This window comes from Leptosomus discolor, chromosome Z (genome assembly GCF_034619465.1).
Source record: "Leptosomus discolor isolate bLepDis1 chromosome Z, bLepDis1.hap2, whole genome shotgun sequence".
Taxonomy (NCBI): Eukaryota; Metazoa; Chordata; class Aves; order Leptosomiformes; family Leptosomidae; genus Leptosomus; species Leptosomus discolor.
In genome coordinates, this window is record NC_141419.1 from 64,078,735 (window position 1) to 64,099,251 (window position 20,517).

Sequence of the window (20,517 nt, forward strand, 5' to 3'; positions counted from 1 at the left end):
TTGGCCTGTACCTCCAGTCATTCTTGACTCTTAACTACAGGCTGAACCTTCCTACAGCCTTGCCTCCAGTCACTGAACAAGCAAGGTGTCCCCCTCAAGGGAGGCTGTCAGCCTGTGGCTGTGTTTTCCACCAGCAAGGAGAGAATACCAAGGTTAAGAAAGCAGCTTTCAGCTATGGGCTTTTTTTTTCCCCAAATGTAATTCACCACAGCTGAATGGCTTTGCTGGCAAGGAGAGGGTCCTCCTCTGCCTCAGAGCTTGCCGCATTACAACACCTGCACGAGGGGCAGCCCTGAGGTTCATTGCTCTAAGGGGAGCAATTTTCAAGAGGAATTAAGCTCTCAACAAGGCAACTGCTGCTGCGCCATCAGACTCCCATTCTGCCCCTCCACCTGCCCTTTAAAACAAGAGGGCTGCTGCAGGAGCTGGACTCACGTCTTGGCTGTCACCCTCTACATGGAAAAACATAGCTCCTGGGTCCTTCCCTGGCCCGCTAGCCACAAATTTCAACATTTTGCAAGTTGCAAACAGGACATAATTAAAAACATGGGACTGAACCTGTACAGGAAGGAACAGAAATTAGAACAGCAACCCCAAAAAAGTGGTTAAAATTCTCGCTCAGTTTACTTAAAACATAAGGCCATCAGAGGCTCTCCCAAGTGGGAGCAACATTATTGCAGTGAGACAACAGTATTCCTTCATGCAGTTCTGCCCTTGGATCTCTAAGCTCTTTTCTACAACTTTACTAATTCCTGTACAGAATCGGTGCTACTTTTTTTGCACTATGTACACAGTGTGAAATACGGCCCACTCTTTCACAGAAGATCAATATGATGCACGATAAATACTGTTATTGATCTTGCAGTGTTGTAGACGACTCTCCAGCTCTATGGCATATTAATAGTAGTTAACCAGTAATTCATTTCAGGATGGCTGGAATTTTCTTTTAAGGAAGGTGAGTTCTTGGGGTCAGTTACACACATGGGTCTTATACATTCAGTAACCTATGAGGGACTCCTGCCTTCACTTAGCAAAGTACAGTGAAAAACAGTGATCCAGTCCTCAGTTATTGTAAACCAGTCTCAGACCATTTACTTCAATAAAGCTATGGCGATTTACACAAACTGTGGATATGCACAGCAAAATCAACGCAGAAGCCAGTATATAGATCATTCTTTCACTTCTTACTTTTTGGGAGGAGAGAGGAGAAATGTCAGGGAATTTACAGGAATTTCTATCATCATCTCTATCTCACAGATGCAAACATGTTTTTAAGCATATACACCATGATATTCAAACACCGAAGTTCTGTCTGTAACATTCATTTATTCTGTATATAAGCATGGAATATTTTCTATTCCTACTGGTACTGTTAAGGACAAGTTATACATTTTCTTATACACTGATAATAGTAATTTAAACATGCCTGGGCAAGCCTCTGTTGCTGAGGTCAAATGGCACAGGGTCCATACTATTAGACTTTCTCAGCATCTACAACAGGGTGGTAGCACCAAACTTCCTACTGGGAATGGTTACTGAACCACACTCAGGAACCTGGGGTAGAAAATTATCAGCTTGGGATGGATGCACACCAGTAACTGTTTTAAAAATCAGGATAGCACATACAGTCACTTTTCAATGTCTGGGAGCATGCACTGGCACAGTTCTATTTACTCATGTGGCTGTAACAGCTGATTAGTCTCTATCTGATTGTGTATTTCAGAAAATGGATTCTGTATATGCAGTGTGGCAATTAAGAGAACTTCCCTGCCCGCATTTGTTAACGTTGAGTTCTTATATACATGTATGGTTAGCAGTTTTTATCTCTTCTATGCCTATAGAGACTCTACACGTACACAGACATGCTGCTGGAAATGCAGAACTGTGACTACCCAAGTAACACATTTACTTAAAGAGCAGGAAGGCATACCTATTGCCCGGTGAGCAGAATTCAGCTTCTAGTAGTTTGCATTTCCTGTATTTTTCAATTCAGAGTGACTGTTTCCATCACTGCAGTGTTAGTATCTTCCTGCAAGCCAGCCTCTGTGGCAGGAGACAGCTATATCATTAAAATGCTAAAAATTCATTATCCAGTCAGGAAACACTTCCTTCAGACTTCAGATCCAGCCTTGGATCCACACCTGACAATTTCCCCTTGCTCAGTATATAAAGCACCAGTATACTCCTATTAACTGGTGTAGCAATATTAAGTCTCGCAACGCATTAGCTCAATTCACAGCTGGCTTTGAGGTCGGACAGTAGCCTTGAATGAGGCTAGTGTGAAATCACTCCCTAACATCATAATCAGAAACGCTGGAACAATATGTTTCTCCCACCAGACAATCATGACAGCTATTTCAGATGTCAAAGAAAGCTGGCACCATTACTTACTTTCTGCTGAGATACTCTGCCTCCCAAGGAACAAAACCGGCACACTTGTTCTACCTTTGAAAGGAGTATTTCCGCTCTCTTCCCATTAGAAGTTGAGGATTATCTTCAGTTCCAGCGCTGAACTTTTAGCTTGCTATAAAGTTAATGTGCTAGACAATGTTCATTCCAAGCAAGGCTATGGGGCTGTGTATTTTGTGCCACCCCCAAAAAAGGCTATTATCTGTAATTACCCATTACCATGCATAATTATTTCTTCTATTCTGGTCTATGGCCCCCAGGACTTTATGCTGTTACAGCTCACTGCATTATCTTATCAAATTTGTTAAGGAAGCTTTTTTGACCTTTCGAGCACTTGTCACAGCACATACAAAAGCCAGCAGTAAATTGTCTAAGCATGTAGTGTGTGATTTATTATTCATACCCTGCACAGCAATACCATACAAAATATTACACACTAACACCTTCCCTATTTCCACTCCCTGCTTTAGCTAAAATAAGAAGAGGAAAGGAAACCTCTTTAGCAAGAGATGGCAGGGAACGGGAAGAGGCTGGAATCCCTCAGTGACAATTTGAGGAACATGACAGCAACACATGGCTAAGCCTGAACAGCAGGCTCTGGAGAAGGTCCCAGCCGTTCTCCTCTCCAATGCCACCTTTTTTCTTTCCCCTCTCCCTCCCCAGAGTTTGATTACACCATTTGGGCTTCTCTTCACACCTGTGTAACTGCTGAGCCCTACTCTTTCACACAGTAGCGCATTTACTACTCCTTCAATAAGCAGAGAGGTGGCTTTAAACAGTTCCTCCTGCCAATTTACAGCTTCTGTCAATGCAGTACAGGTTCCCAAGAGACAAATGTGGTCTGATACAAGATTCGCAGGGATTATCCTTTATGGACACTGACGTGACTGCACAAAAGCACAGGTTTTCATCTCTACTGCTGTCAAAGCTTGCAGCGAAGGACCAGACACTGACCTGCATCCCAGTACCGTCTCCTTCAGCTAACAGCATCACCACAATATGAGTCCACGCACTATAAGGACACTGGAATCGGACACTACAGAGAAGCAGGGCTCTCAAGAAAACGAGACAGCTAGTCTCCCTGCATCCTGATTTTCGTTTTCCCCTTAGTCCTCTTTTTATCAATAAACTCCAGAGGGTGCTTTATCTTAAAACCTCTCTTTCAGCTCCTTATATGTATCAAACTCTCAACCCACATCCCTGTCTGAAAAGAGATATTTAAGAAATTATTGTTTAGCAAATTCTAAAATTCACTAAAATCAAAAGATAATTTTCATGCTTTTGAACTGTGTGATTAAATAAACTTCCCAAATACAAGAAAATCTGAGATACTTTTCTGCCACCATGAGAAAGTGAAGGAAACATCAAGGATCAGGCACTCACTTCACACTAAAAGTGCAATATTACTATAGCACAAGGTATGCAGAATTAGGCCTTTCAGAGCTGCCAGTGGAAGCCTTTTCCCTAAAAGCAGAGTGAAAAAACAGGGACCCTGGACTCCTGAAAGCATGCCTGAATTCAGGCCCTAAGAGACACATACCTGAGCCACAGATCGGATAAACCAACAAAACCCTTCTCCTCGTTTCTACACAGTTTGCTGACATGGCCAATTGCTCTGTGCTGCCTCTCGAGCAGCAGGGAGGTGGAGACCTTAACAGTGGTACAGAGAAGAGAGAGTCATTCTGTGTTGGAGATGAACCAGCAAATACAGTCAAAGAGCAGAGTCCACAGAGCAGGAGGAGGACTTGTGCTCGTACCCCTGTCCTGGAGCCTAGTTTCTGAGATGCACAGGGCTGTCCTACTCTCATTCACCCATAGAAAACCACCTCTGCAGTCCTCCCTATTGTTTCAACCAGAAAGCTCTTGAGAAAAGCATGTTTTTTCCTCCCTCCCCCAATTGCCAACAACACTATGACCCCATCTCAAGCTCAAACACCAAATCCAGCGGATTTTTTTCCTCCTTGTTTGGGATTGCCTGCCCAAACAGCCCTGGATGCCCAGCTGTGCTCCAACTAACATCTATTAGAGGGAGAGGCTGAAAAATCTGTTATCAGCCATATCAGATGCATGGGCTAAAAGCAGCAGTGTCTCCAGGCTAACCAGGCTAAAGAGAATAAATCATAGCCAAAACAGCTTATTGCCAATGCAGTCCATAGGCACCTCTCCAACCGCACCTGGGAATACAGTTGCTCAGCAGAGATACGCCCTTCTTCTCAAAGCAGAAACACACTTTAAAAAAAAAAAAGAAACAAGAAAAAACACATGGTCCAACAACTCTGAGCCTCTTGCAGGCTCCTGGCCTCTTCCCTGGAGCTGAAGTGCACAAGGACTGACCTACCCCACCTCCTTATCACAGCTATTTCTTGCCCAAGCACTTGCCACCTGCCAACTGCTACCACACTTGTCACCTCCTCCCACTGCCCGAAGACAAAACAACCAGCTATTGCACCTTTCGTGCAGCTGCTCTCTGACAGCTAAGGCAGAGCCAGGGTGTCCCACAACATCCCTTACCAGATGAAGCAGCTGGACCATGAGTTTACTGGCATTACCAGTGAAGAGCAGGCATAATGGCAGCAGTATTTGCAGGCACAGGGCACGCCCTGGGAGCAGGAGACGGCTTTATCCACCAAGACATCAATGGCTGTGCTCTCCTGTTTCTCAAAGTTTACTCAACTGCCAGAACAATACTCATTTTCACCCTGAAAGAATGTGCATTACTTTTTTCTTCCCTCTAGGAATAAGGCTGGAATTGTCATTTGAGCAAAGTGGAATAAACTTTTCCAGTTCCACGTATAAAGGCTTGAACCAGTCCTAAGTGGGACAGCAAGTCTTACCAAGAACAACATTTGCCAGGAAAAGGCACTCTAGGACAAAAAGTTAAGCAGCAAGAAGAGTACATTTCAAGAAAATTTGAGAGATGCTAGAATCAGGGCTGTTCATTACCATCTTGCTTGAGCCTCGTGGTAGATGCACCCTACACACAAGCTTTTCATGGGATTCTGTATCCACATGATGTTTTGGTTCACAATGCCAAAACCCGTCCCATGAAACGACACAGAAGACTTCAACTTGAACTGGTCTAGTCTAGCAAAGACACAAGTGATTTGGAATAATCATATGGGGATTAATCAAATCTTAGATAAGGGGACCACTAAAGGGCAAAATAAACTGCTGTCTCTCACCTCAGGACGTTTTCTGGTCTTTTAATCATTCTGACATCTCCTGCCTTAGCCCTTCCAAGTTCAAGCCCAGGTCTGCTGCTTCAGACCATGCTATATCCCCACCACCAGCTATAAAGAGAAACCTAGGGAACAGTACAAACAGGGCAAACTGTTGTGATACCTCCCTTGCCCCCTCTCCCAGTCTCCCATCATTTTTGGCTCAGTAATGTTCCTGAGCCTGGTGTGGTACGCTTACTTAATAACCACCAATGATCTCCCTTCCAATATCCCTTGAGAGGCCTGTACATACAATGTCACCAGCAAACAAGTCCCACTAGTCCCACAGGCACCTCACCAGTTTCAGGCACAGGCGACACCAAGGCTCCTTATCATCACAGGTCTATCTGAAAGGGCTGTACCATCCTTCTGCACCAGGAACCATCAGCATTCACCATACTACCCTCATGGCCACCAGCTCCTCTGCACTGACAATGTTTCTCAGGGACAGACTCCTCCATTTTTCATGTCTGCTATGGGTTAAAGTGGCTCTTGCTTGCAGGTGAACAACCATCTAGCCAAGCCCTCCTGCACTGCACTTCTGTCTCCTCCACCACTTGCCAGTGTATGTATTTTTCCATCACCTACCAAGACCTGTGACGATTCCAGGCTTGCTTCCACGATACCAATGCGAAGACCACACAGCTTACTGCCAAGAGCAGGCCCCTGTGAGACTTTTCCAGAAACATCACTGCATTAGCTTGCCCACCCACACCAACATCTTCTGACTGAGGATCATCCTTCCTAAAACCATGTAACACATACAATATCGTTTTTTTGCCAATTCAGTTTCCTAATCAAGATGTCAGGGGATACAAAAATCAAATGCTTTGCAGACTATGATCACATCAATACGTCACTTGGTCCAGCAATTTTATAACGATAAAGGATTACTAACTTGACAGAATCTTTTACACATTGTGTGAGCATCCTTTAACAGCTTCATTCCTCCTCCTCCCGCACATTTCAGTCTGCTGTGGACTGTTCCACTGTCTTCTCAAAAACTGACGTCAGGCTGACGGATCCGTAGCCACCCATCCTACCACACTCACTTTTCTTAAACACTGACATGTCATCAGCTTTCCTCCGGGCCTTAAGAATTTCCCCAGTGTTAAAAGACTTACAGGAAATCAGCATTAATGGACCAGAGAGATCCTCAGCCAAGTTTTCTGTGGTTCTTTTGTTTGTTTCTTTGTTTTAAATACTGCATGCAAGTAATCCAATCCTGCTGATTTCAGTTACTACTGCAAATGAAAGCAGAATGCCATCATCTCCATACAGAGCAGCAGCATCTGCCTGCCTTTCTTCAAAGCAAAGATCAGAAAAAATTATCAAGCATTTCCTCCTCTCTTCTACATGTAGAATTATTGTCCCATAATGGGTCAAATGACTGTTAACTCTGTGTGTGTGCATTTCTAAATACACCCGAAAAACTTCCCCCATTTAAGATTTTTGGTTAATTTTAAACAATGCAGAACAAATTGTTTTCAAAGTAAAATGTTATTTCGGAGAAAAAAAACAAGGAGGGAGAAATCCCAGCCAGAAGTCTGCAGCCTGGCATAATAAGTTTCCCAATCATAAACACAGTCCCAATCCAGCTAAGGAAGAGCTGAAATACCACAACTGATTTCAGCAGAACTGGAGAGGGCACATTTTGTTCACATTTAGCTACACCTAACAAAATTATCTGCTGCAAACATTTAGCATGCAACTTAAAAATCCTCCTAATCTCAGTAAGATGACTACAGCAGCAAATTCCACTTTCAACATCTTCTGCCACTGACTAGACCAGAGTAGTTGATCTGGAGGGCCAATGCTTGTTCTTTCCTTACTTGCACTTTTGGTCTTTATAATACAGCTACAGTGCTCGTATTCAACTCTTCACTGGCAAAAAAAAGAATGGCTTTAGTAAAGAAAAAGTACTCCAAATCTCTGAACATGGCTTTGAATTTGTGAAGATGCTAGGCACTATTTTAATGCTCCAGCATATGTTTGTTCACACTGAACTGAGACAACAAGATTGTTGACGTAGCTAAAATTATTAGCATGCATGACAGCTAACAGCATCAGGACCAACAAAATTAGTGCTTCAGAAAATTAGGAGAATGAGAAACAAGTGCCATTTTCAATCTCCAGTGTAACAGCTGGGACTATGACTACTACATGTGCATATATATGTATACATGTTATTATTTATCTTGAGATAGCTGATTTGAGAAAGAAATTTACAAACATTTAACTCGTTGCATTCATACATCAAACATACTACTAAAGTGTGTAATGGGAGCAAAACTCAAAATCAACACAACTTTAAGAAAAATAGAGGAAGAAATTGAAGGAGAAAGGAAACGAGGAAAGAAAACCAGATTTCTAGACAGTGATGGAAAACAGCCCAGACACCTTCAAGCGCAAAGAAGCAAATTGAGAGGAGGAAAAAAACTTGGTGTGGATTAAACGTAAAGGGATGCAAGTCATTAACAAGAGATCAAAGAAAACATTAGAAGGGAGAGAAGGCTTTACAAGTGTCTGAGATAGGAGACCTTGGAGGAAATACGACTGGGATAAAATCATTATGGCTCACACTAAAAATAATAAAGGGAGTAGGACGATGGTTGGAATTAGCTGGAGTCCATGCTTGGTTATAAGCTATTTGATGACAGAAACCCAAAAGGTTTCTAAAAAAGACCAACTAGAAATAACAGAAGGGCTTTTTCACCCAGTCTAACTAATACATGCTGGAAAAACTACTATCAGGAGTGGTAAAGAACCACTGCAGACACCCACCGGGCCTGGGCAAGCAAAAATCACATGCACATGCATCACTTTTGTACCTGATGGACACTGTTGCATGGATGCAGTAACATCTGAACTCAGAAAATCTGCTTCTATGAAAATGCTAACTGATCACTAATGAATTTTCCTTATGCGCAACTGATAGACAGAAATGCACAGTGACAGGAACTACGGTGGCTTACATCAGCTGACGTTCAGTGGTGCCCGTGACTATTGGCATGCAAGCCAGCAAATGGCAGCCTATGGTGTAAGCAGTAGGAACAGTAAGAATAGAGACTGGAGACAGGAATTGAAAAAAAAAAAAAAAAAAAAAATAGACATCCAATCTCACTGCAAAGGAAGAGAAGCTCAGTGCTTAACTGACTCTCTGCAAGCTCTTCAAGAAAACACAGGCCACAAGTGTATGAATTGTGTTTGTACTTAGGTAACTGAGCTATTCACAACTCTGATTACAACTAGCAGGTACTCAAACTCAGGAGAAAGTTTAGTGAAGTTTACAAAAAGAAAAAAGAAAGGAGGAGTTAGAAGAAGCATATGAAAAAGCATTCCTACAAAATAAACCTTCAAAACTGCATTTTAGTCCCCACATCATTAAGTGACAAATCTACTGAAAACGGAAAACGGGCCAGCAGGCTGAATTAGGAAGTTAGCTGATAAATAAAGAGAATGAAAGCAGTCTTCATGGTGTAAGAAAGCACATGGGAAAAAAACAAACAAACAAACAAAAAACAAACGAAAAGCAAGAAATCACGCCTGTGTTCAGTTAAGGAAGCATGCAGTACTCCTTCACTCCCCAGCTATATCTTTTCTAAAAACAAAAAGAAAGCCCCACACATTCAGATAACTCATAACTGTTTCAAGGACACAGAAAGGAACAAGAGGTTAGCTGCAGATAGTGTAATAATGTGTCTACAGTTAGAAAATCCTTAGTACATCTTCTGCTCCTGCTGTTCCTTATCTCAGTGTTCATGACAAATGGAAAGCACAGGCCAGCACAGATAACTTTCTAAATGTGAATGCACATATGCAAATGCCACTGTGAAGAAGGAAGAGCTCCCAAGCCACAAAGGACAACAGGGGCTGCCCACCAGCCCCCCTGGCCTTCAGTGGGAAGAGAAACCCCAAGCACCCAGCTGCTAGGACACTGTACATGGTAAAGTCCATTGGGCACACAGCAAAAGCTGCTTGGCAGGGACCTTGCTCTAGCCAGTAGCTCTACATCTGGAAACCTCACCTGGTATGAGAAAAGTCGGACAGAAAGATGCTGTGAACACAGAACCTAGCATGAAAGGCTTTGGAAAATTTAAAAAAAAAAAAAAAAAACTAGTCTCTATTATTTAGGGAAAAAAAATTCTTCTGAAACATGAAAGAAGGATGGAAATACCTGCTGAGATGCCTGTGGGTTTTCACCTCCAGCCCTCTGGCCAAAAGGCAGTCACAGAAACCCTGGGGCTCAGCAGCCCTTCTATTCTGAAGTAAGTGAGTCTGGGTAGGTCACAGCTGGTCCCTCAGCACCCCTGCTTCCCTGATATGCTGCAGAAAGCTATTCCCAGCCCCTGCCTCTGGTGAAGCCAGCCCCAGACACACCCCTCAGTACCAGTTGCACAGAAAAAGAAAAGCAATCTTCTGCGAGGTTTTCCAAATCTTTTTATACTACTATTTATTATTACACTTCCACTGATGTTTCAGACAAGACTGAAAGGAAAAAATAAAACTTCTTCATTTAGAGACTCATCTCTGAAAACTGCCACTAGTTCTACCTGCTTCATCAATGCAACACAAATACCACACTTTTGACAGCACCTGTGCCCCACTGAACAAACACATACAGCACTTTAGACATTAACTCAGATAAAACACAGGCACCTACACAGACACACGCAAAGCTGCAAAGACAAGGAAGGGATATTGGTTGAAAGGAGGACCAGGGAAAGTGCAAGCTTTGCAAGCTGCAGGCTCCAGAACTGGAGAACTAACTGGAAACATCTAACCAGGGATGCAGAACCCTGTAACATTATGATTTATTTAACACAGTCAAACAATGGCCAGAGGCAATGAATCATATAGGAAATGACAAAGCTGCAGGAGACTTCCGTCATCTAGTTTAACCTGCACATTGATCAGAGTTTACCCCCATATTAATCACTTGAGATCGTAATCTAACACACTCTTAAACACCTCTCCTGATTATGCTTCACTTACCCCCTTGTCCTTATGCAGGTCACTCCGTTGCTAATTGCACTTCTAGTTAGGAGAAAAAGTGTCTACTGTCTAATTTAATTTTGTCTTTTTTAGTTTCAAGCCGTTGCTCCTTGTTATGCTGTCTCAAGCGCTGTAAATAATCCCTCCCCCTCCTCCACATTATTACCTCTCCAATATTTATAGACTGTTATATCCACCCTTAGTCTCCTTTTCTACAAGCCATACATCATTTTCGTCACCTGTCCCTCTATACTTTCAGATTTATCTATGTCCCTTTATAATGAGATGCTCAAAACTCCTTTGCAGTGTTTCCAAGTATGGCGAAACCAAAGCAGTGGAGAGAGGCAGAAACGCGCCCCTTGCTTCACAAACAATGCCTTTTTAAACAACTCCAAGCAAAACTCATGTGATTCCGGTAGGAACTGAAAATTACAAAGCCATGGCCACCACACTGCAGAGTGCTTCATGCATTACATTGTTCTATCACCCAGAAATTGAAAAAAGCCTATTAGGGGAAAGTTTTGTCCTAAACAAAGGAAAGGTTGTTGAAAGCAAATCACTACCTGAATATTTACTTAGTCCAGCTTGAAAGAGATTTTAGCAACTGAGAAAACCACCATACAGGTAGACCATCTCCAGCACCTGCTTCCCAAGACAAAGTCTAACTCGTGCTGCAGAAATAATACCAATGCAAGAGAGTTAAGACAGTTCAGAAACTCTTACAGGAGACACAGGCAAACGCGATTCTTTTTCTCTCATCTTAACTGCAATCAACTGGAGAAAAACAGATGATTATGGATGAAAAGGCATTAGTTATTCACAGGTGAAGGACGCAAAACTTTTTTCTTTGCCAGCAGTTACAACCCAGTAAAGACACATCACATTCAGCCATCCTCTCTTCGTTTGAACGGAGATTCGTTGGCTGTAGGAGAGGCTGGGGAAGAGCACCAGGAAGCAATGGATGGGGCTGCTTGGCTCTTGGTATGGAAGGAGAGTTGGCAGGACCAGAAGGCAGCAACTAAAACTGGTGAAGCAGTAGTGATGGGCATGGCAGGAGAAAACTGTTGTTAGGAAGTAACAAGGAGACAAAAACAAAAAGGAAGAGGAGCATGATGGACCAGTAACCACTGCAAACTCATCAAGACGTCTGAGGACATGCAGCCATCATGTTAGCCCTGGCACAGGCTTGCAAAGCAACAAATGCCTCCTTCTCCTTACTGCTCAGCCCTGCTAAGGCTGCTGCCACCTGAACTAGCAATCGTCTCCACCTGTCAATGCCCACGATGCTAATTTTCTGTTGAAATCTAACATAGATTTAGTAATCGAGGGTGTTAAGGGTTTCTCTCCCAGGCTTGCAAATGCCAATTAGTACTGAGGGTGGCTGAATTTTAGATTTCAGTATGTTGACTTAATGTCAATGCAAAAAAAGAAGGGATTTTGGGGATTCACAGAACGGTTTAATTTGGAAAGGACCCATGGAGGCCAGCTGGTCCAAACTCTGCTCAAAGATCACAGTTGGATCATGTTGCTCAGGCACCATCCAGCTGAGTTTTGAGGCTCCCCAAGGACAGACACTCCACAACCTCCCTGGGCAAACTGTTCCAGTGCTTAACCATTCTGACAGACAGTGAAATGTCCATGGCAGCTTCCTCATGTTGTCCATCAGTTAACTAGAATGAGACTTTTTTGACAAAACTAAAAAACTGATAGCATATAACACTATACTGTAAGGGAATAAAAAGACTTTCTTTCAAAAAGAAAACTGATCTTTTTTTTTAAAACCAGGCCATGACATCTTCCAATTATAATAATTTGTATAATATTATTTTCTTTTTTTACCTCATTATCTATGCAGCACAACATCACGGCATCAATTTTTGAAATCACAATACAGTGTCATAGAAAAGATCGATGCAAAAGATAACATCAAAAAAGCAAAGGAACAGTAAAGAAGGCAAGGTAGGGTTTTCAGAGCCATCTAGGGCACAGCAAGTTCAAAGAGATCTCAGTACCATCATTCACTAGGCACAGCATTACTGCTGACCCCACTACAGTCTGTAATTACAAGCAGATAAAAACCCACCTGTTCCACAAAGAGTTTCACAGTGAAGATAGCACCTACTTAGAAAAATGTAGAAAGATTTTGTTTCTGTCATGCATAATAAATATAGCAAAGGGAAAAAACAAGCACAAGTTTACTACTCACAATTGCTGACACTGGTATGTTTAACTTGTGAACCACTGATACCATGAAGGCACCTGAACAATGCCATTATTAATGGTCATTGCAAGGCCAATGGGAAATCAACCACACCAGATCACAGGAACAGGAGCTGGCAATTAGCTTTGTACAGTAAACCTGTCTATATTACATGCTTCTAAACTGGGCCAACATGAGCACGCGAGCACAGAGCAGCAGAAAGGAGGGGTGCTCTCCAGCACCTTCCAGTCATCAGGTGATATATGTTGCAGCCATCCCATCCCATGACCCTTAGGCTGTGACTCGGACCAAATAAAACAGAGGAAAGGCAAAATGCACTGTCTCCTTCCTTTAGTTGAGCAGCTTTCACTGCAAGGTGTTTCATGATCACACTTCCCCCCCAGCCCTGCCCTACGGTGATTTCTAAATACTAAAATGGCAGAGGTACCAAACTGACACGAACAGGGAAGAACCCATGTTTTGTCCAAGAGGCATGTTTTAAATGCCTCACCATAGTCTTTTCCTGACTTTTGCACACTAGTTAACCTAACAAGATGTACTTACCCTACAGAAGGAAGGACAACTACTCTAGATGCCCTGGGATCACAACTTTTTGCTGCTCTGTACAATTAAACGGACTTTGCTCTCAGCAACCTGCAACTTTTTAAGAGAAAATACTCAGAAACTACCAAGTAAGTTTGCAAGGATTCTGCTAATGCCCTGTGACCACTCTACTCCCTTCCAACTACCCTGCAAAATCCCAGTTTGCTTTTGAGTGAGGAAGATATGGTCCATCCAAAGTAAACATGGTTTCTAAGCTTGAGATGGTAAACACACAAACCCCTATGCTATGACCATGATAATTCATTTTTCCTCTTTTCAAGAACAGCACGAAGGGATCTGAAAAATTGCCTCTGGTCTCTTCAGGTGTCGCAATATTTCTGATCTGCCAATAAAATGGATACAGTGAGAAAGACTCTCTCTCTGGCACTATGTCTGATTTGTGTGACTCCTTCACACATTACTCCTCTGCTGGCAAACAACGGTCTGCGTGATGGGAGTCCAAAAGAAAAACTGCTCTTGTGAAGCCAAAATCTTACAGAAGGAACAGAATTACCAGTGTCAAAACCATCTCTTGCCCAGTCTAATGCATGTCGTACAGGGCACGCTGCACTCCCAGGAGCCACTGGTTCCCCTGGGGCTTCCAGGGAGCTGCTGACTTCTGCAACAAAAGGTTTCACTCTCTCTGCCTGCCTTAATGATTACTGTAAATTCCTGCAGAATCAGCATCTCAGCCTACCAATCTGAAACACTATGGCACCTGCTCTGAGGGTACCAGTAAAATCATAAAACAGCAATGCAAGAATCCTTTTGAGTACCTGGTCCTGCAACAACCTGACACTTGAAACAGGAACTTCATGTCACATCACACCTGGCAGTTTCTAACCTAACAAAATATCTTTATAGGCTAAAAGAAGAAAGCATCAGAACATTTAAGCAGTATCCTTCACTGAAAAATCAGACTTTCCTGGGTGAAGCCTGTACTCTGACATCTGACGAAGCCACCCTACAGGTCTGGCTGAACGCTTCAGACCCAGCACGCAGTCACTGGTGGTGTTAAATCCATACTCACGAGTACTTATACCGCTTTCAACAGACAAACCTACTGAAATTATTTGGGACAGAACTTTAAGCAGTGCAGTCACTTTTGAGCCAAGCATGAATTTCTGTTGCTACCTAGGAGCCTTAAAACAAAAATTATGAACCTAATTTCCTATTCATTCCCAGATTATTTCATTTCTGGTGAACAAAGCTAACCCTGCCTTGATTCTTGGCTGGAATTGCATCTCCTCTTTGGAGACGCAGCTGTGTACTTTAAATGTTGTCACCCACACACAGTTATTTAGTAAAATGCTTGAGAAACTATGTATTTGAATTGCTTACAAAGAAAAATCCACTGTAAGAGAGATAACTGCAAATCATTTACAATTGCTTTGACTAAAAATTTTCAAACAATTCAAATTAAAGTTATGCATTTTCATCTTTTCAAGTCTCTATTCAAGCATGTGTATTGCTTAAGCTTGTTTAATGAATGTTTTTCATTAGAAGACCAGAATTTAATTCAATTAATAAGAAATTATTAAAGTGAGATTAATAAATTAAATACCTTCACCGACATTTAAAAAAACATTAAGATCAAAGCTTATGCAAATTTTGTTGACAGTAAGACAATTTCATTTTTTGGCCTTTCTGTATAAGCAAGGGTTTTCTTGTTCTCCTGAGTTACACACAACCTCTACACATTACTAAATATACTACTTTAATCTTTAGCCAGCTTTTTCTATGTCTATAGACAAAGTATGCAGTAATCCAAATATGAAAGGAGTAATTGCGTCGATTCAAAGACAATAATGAAAAAACAAGCCGAAATAATGAAAACAAAAAAGCTAATGAAAAGCTATTTATCACTTTATCCACCAGTTTTTCTAAAACCTTCCCAAAGAAATTCCTCCACATTTGTCTGAAACTGCCTGTCTGCAATGGATGCAACAAATCCATTTGACAAGGCTTTAAACGGCCTGCAAAACAGAGTGATGTCATTTGACAGACGCACATATGCACTGCCCTTTTATTAGTTAATGCAAGGCACTGTCCATTTTAGAAGCATCTTTTTAACCAGAAGTATATTCAACTGTATTATTGGCATCAGCACAGATAACTAAAATTGAATGAAATTTCCTTTTCCTTTCCTCAATGTTTGTTTGCTTTTTTCTGTTTTCTGTCTCTACAACAAAAGTAAATTTTATCAGTTGCATTTTCATACATATTGGATTGCTGCATCTGTCAGGCATAAGCTCTCCATAGGAAAAAGCATTTTGCCTAGAGTCTTCACTTCAGCACCTTTAAGTCCCAGTTGTGCTTAGCCATGGTTTTACTGTCAGCAATTTCACAAACAACAAATACTGTTTGTTTTTTACCACACCTGGCCACACAGAACAGACAGTACACCACACCAAAATACATGAACTGGGCAGCACTCTGCTGCTGGGGTCAATGACATTACCTACATACCTGGCTCCTATACAGTGCTGAAAACTACAGTTTTGAAGAAGATACACAGCCAGCCAACACGCAGTTGCCAGGACTGTGGCAGGAGCACATATTTTGGGAGAAAGGCAAAAAGCTCCTCATAAATCTCTACTTGCAAGTACACACCCCACTGAATTCAATTACAGCACCAATCTATACCAAACTAATTTTGATTTTCAAATAAAAAAATAACCAATTAAAATATGAAAGACTGATCCTGGGTTCTTCCCTTCTGCTAGCCATACCAACAGTACAACACATTCTTGGAGGATGACTCTCCATAATCCTATTGCTGCAGACAAGGGAAGAGGTGCAACAGCAGGCAAGCATAAGCAAGGTCAGCCCTTGCCCCACCAGTAAGCATCACTCTCCCAGCACTTTACCTGACATTGTGCTAGCTGCCGTCACGGCTGTGCTCATCGAGTGCATAGGGCTGCTGCTTTCCAACAGACAAGAGCTGCCACCATTGTTCTTCTTAATGAACACCTTGGGGGCGCTGGGCAAGGGCACCGGGCGGCTGATTCCCATTTCCTCTTCCTGAGCTTGCTGCCTTCTCAGTGCAACCTAGGAATAAGAAGACAGACACAGGGCATGCTCCCTGGCTTGAGCACAATTTATAAGGGCAACAAATAAAGACTCAAACTCAAGGCTGTTTTTTCCTTTTGGTAATCTACAGTGTTGATGTCACTATCTAGCCAGTGGCTAGAGGAGGATACAAAGGAGGTTATAAAGCTATTTAAAATTAACCCCTTTTCATGTCCAAACATATATGGACAAACCTACAAAATGCTGGTGATGTATACATCTTCCTCCAATGAGGCCCCATGAAGATGTATTAAAGCTGACTGCACTCAACCAACACAGTTGCTCATGGGCAAAGCATACTGTGAAAAGTGTAGTCACTACCCTCCTCTCTCCTGAAACACAGCTGCTGGGGATAAGAAATCCATATACTTGCAGAGCTCTGCTGTGCCTCTTCATCAATATAAAGCAGCTTTTCATGAGAGCTTAAACCCACAATCTGCTGCTCTGCCCAAGCCTGCTGGGCTCCTTCACTGTCTCTTCGCTGGAAATCCAGCCCTTTAAGGGAATTCCAGTGCACAGTAAACTGTACACAGAAAGCCATCGTGGAAGCATGGCAAATGTGCGGAACCATCCTGCAAGCACCTCAGCCAGCATCAGTCACATTGAAGATAGTCAGCCAGACCTGGAGCAGTGGGAGCTCACCATTTCTTTCCCTACACTGATTATGTTCCAAAGTCTAGCCAGCACTGGCCAAAGCCATAGGCACTACGCAGTCTGGACACAGGGCAAATAAACCATATTCATTGCTTACTGAAGATACGGAGGACCCCTCTGCCCTGCCCTATCTGAGCTGGCATATCAATTTTGCACAGCTGTCTATCCATGTCAGGTTGTGATACGTGCCCAGGTGATAGATAAGACATTGGGGGCCTTACAGCTACCTACCTGCAACTTGCCAGGTGACTGATTTGCATCTGCATTTGAGATTAGACTGGGATCATGGGCTTTTCTTGCCAGGAATTGCCCTGGGTAACCTGGACAGGACTTGCCTTCATTTTCATGTTCAAGAGCAACATTTTTCTAATAGAGATGCATCAATACCGCTAGAGAAATTACTAATAGCTCTTGCAATAGGGACATCCCAAAGGGGAGGTGCAGACTTGCAAACACCACGGGTAACTTTGACTTCACAAGCCAATAACCTTGACCTGTAAAATTCCACCAGCACCAAGGGGCTTATTGCAGAAATATATCAAAAGAGGGAAAGACAGACTTTCAATGTGTAACTCCTACACAGATAAGGTTTAGTTAGGGAGGCTTTCAAAGCCACTTTCAAATACTAGGCAGGGAACAGAAAACCGCCAGGAGGGTCACCACCAAAACCGGCTAGCAGGAGGCATTCACCGCCTGTCAGAAGCTGCTGGGCAGCAGAACAGCCTGTGCCAAAGGTGACACTTGCACAGGGAACACCCCATTTCGTGCTCCCTTCCCCGAGGGAAGCAGCAAAGTGATCCACGTTTACTATTCCATGGTTCCCTGCGGGCAGAGAAAGAGCGTGTAACTTGGGCATAATAACAATTTCTGTACCTCCATGCCACCGACAAGGAGAAATTATTTAAACGAACGAAAGCTCCCAGTGGGTTCAGAGGCCGTTCAGTACACCTGCACTGAATAATTAAATAAAAAAGTGGTGAAGGATTTAATCCAGGGCTGCTAAGGGTTTTTAAATCTGTCCGTGGGACGCCCATTTTATGCGGGATTACGAAACTCTGAACGTACGTTAGTTGCAAACTCGGTCAGCGGGTCTGGTGTAATTGCTTTTACTTGCATCTAACGCCTTCCGATCGATTGGTCTGCAGGGGACTGTTTGCACGAACAGGAACACAGAGCTCAAGCACGCTAGCAGCCACTACACTCCCAGGAACTCCTCTCAATGAAGTTTTCAGGATAAGGATCACGAGGACTAACAGCGGTCATTTACATTGCCGAAGAGTTGTCATTTCAGCGGGACTACCTAACGAAACATTATTCCCACACAGAACTGGATGCAGTTTGGTTTCCTAGCGAATACTACTGAGTCCTCCTTTAGATTTAAGATGACCCAGCTACACAACTATTTACAGAGCCGCTTTCTGCAAAAGCAGGAACAACGCCGTTACAAAAAAAAAAAAAAAAAAAAAAAAAAGCAAGCGCGCCTTTTTAGAAATGCACTCAACTAAAGCCACCCAGCATCAGGAAAAGCAGATACACCGAATCGCAAACCATCAGTGGAAAACTAACTAATTAATTGTCTAGATTATTGTCTAGTTAAAAACAAGCTGAAAAACGTCAACCTGACGGCAGCTAAAAATCTTCCTGTCTGAAGGCTTCGAGACAGACCCGCGCACGCCAGGGCTGCCATCAGGTCTCGGCTGTGCGCAGTGTCAGGGGCAGATGCGTGCAGGCGCGCCCGAAGGTGAGCCTCCGAGCGCCCGCCGCTGCTGCTTGCCGCTGCCCGCGCACCGTGACTCAAATCCTACACGTTCTTCAGTGCTTCTACTTTTATGCACACACACACACAAATTAACATAAGAGAAAGACAGCGAAAAGCCTCAAGAATTTAGGAAGGCGGCGGTCTCACTCCCGCCTGGGGCGCAGCTCCGCCGCGGCCGCCCTGTCTCAGCGCACCGCACCGCAGCACCGACCGCTCGGCTCTTGCCGGCGCCAAACCCCTCCGGGCGCAGCGGAACGACAGCCCACCCCGCCCGGGGCAGACCCCGCCGAAGCGGCGGCGGGGGTCCGCCCCGCGGGGCTCACCTGCGCTGCCATCACCCGCTGCCGCTCGGCGATCAGGCTGCACTTCTTGCACTGGCAGTCCCGCCACATGCAGAACCGCTTGTGCCCCTTCAGCGGCGAGGAGTAGCCGTGGTTGCGGCAGCGGGCACACTTGGGCAGACGCGGTGGCTTCTTCCCCGCTGGGGAAGCCGCCGTAAGGGCCGCCGCCTTCTTGAGGTCGTCCGCCTTGTCACTGGGCATCGCGGCGGGCCCGGGGCAGCCCGGCGAGGGGTCGACGCGGCTCTGCCCTGCCCTGTCCCGTCACCCCGCGCGTTTTGGCGGTCCGCGGCACCTCGTGCGTCGCCCCTCCCGCCGCGCCCCCCACCCCCCGGCCGGTCCCTGCTGCTGCGATGCCCTTCACCCGGCGGGGCAGGCGCCGGCGCTGGGGGAGCGGCCACCCCTCCCTCCCTGCTCCTCCCTCCCTCCCAGGCCGGCCTGCGGCGGCCGCTTGACGGGGAGAGACGGCTCCCGCCGCGGGTAGGCGGCCGGCCGTCGGATGTCCGGCGGGGCGGTGGGTGCTGGGCCGCGGCGGCCCCAAACCCCCGGCTTCGTGCTTGGAGGTACTGGAGGGGCTCGGCTCAGCCGCGCTGCCCTCAGGCCCCGCACGACGACGCGCCCCCGGTCGGAGGCGGCGGCGCCGCAGTCGCCCCGCAGCCGTGCGGCCTCGCTGCCGTCCCCAGGCCGCGGCCATGGTGGCAACGTTTTAAGCGCTGTGTTCCCCCGGCTTGGGCAGGCCAGGTTTGGTTAGGCGACCAACATGGCGGGGCCCAGGGGGAGGTATGACCCCCAAATAAACACCCGAGTTGCTGCAGCTCAGCGGCTGTCCTTCGTGAGGCTTCTGGTTCGCTGGACTCCTGTTCGTAACTTCCGTTACACGCATATCCCTAAATGGTTTACACTAAGGGGATCGCACTCTGATCAATGTCTTTGTGGGCAGCTGATCCCGACAACGACAGACAGACCACGATGACAACTAGGTAACCAGCACCTCTGGAGCAGGTATGGCTAGCTAGAGCGGCTATGCTCTGCAGAGGAAGACAGGGGAAGATGCTTTTTATTTTCTTTTTTACGTAGGCTCCCCTTCCAACTTGGCACTGTGTGATTTATAGACCCATGCAGCTCTACAGGTATTATTTACAGTATTAATATTTCCTCTGTTACACCTTTAAATCTTTCTGGGCTCAACTTTAGATGACGCTATCTTCATGCTGAAATGAAACTATTAAATTACATCTCAATCTAAGATGAATGACAACTGTCAAATGA

At 44.5% G+C, this 20,517-nt stretch overlaps 1 protein-coding gene across 2 annotated transcripts in view; it reads right to left on the reverse strand.

Moving 5' to 3' along the window:
- The window catches only part of DMRT1 (doublesex and mab-3 related transcription factor 1), a 58,327-nt gene extending 38,890 nt beyond the window's left edge, over positions 1-19,437 (reverse strand). Inside the window, exons 1-2 of one of the 2 annotated variants that reach the window (XM_086478950.1) lie at positions 19,234-19,437; positions 16,291-16,476 (exon numbers count right to left, since the gene is read on the reverse strand). In XM_086478950.1, the coding sequence (XP_086335076.1) occupies positions 16,291-16,476; positions 19,234-19,302 (255 nt within the window). In that variant the 5' untranslated portion in view covers positions 19,303-19,437. The remainder of the gene's footprint in view (positions 1-16,290; positions 16,477-19,233) is intronic. The other variant, XM_086478951.1, reaches the window with a different exon arrangement.
- Between the last annotated feature and the right edge of the window lie 1,080 nt (positions 19,438-20,517).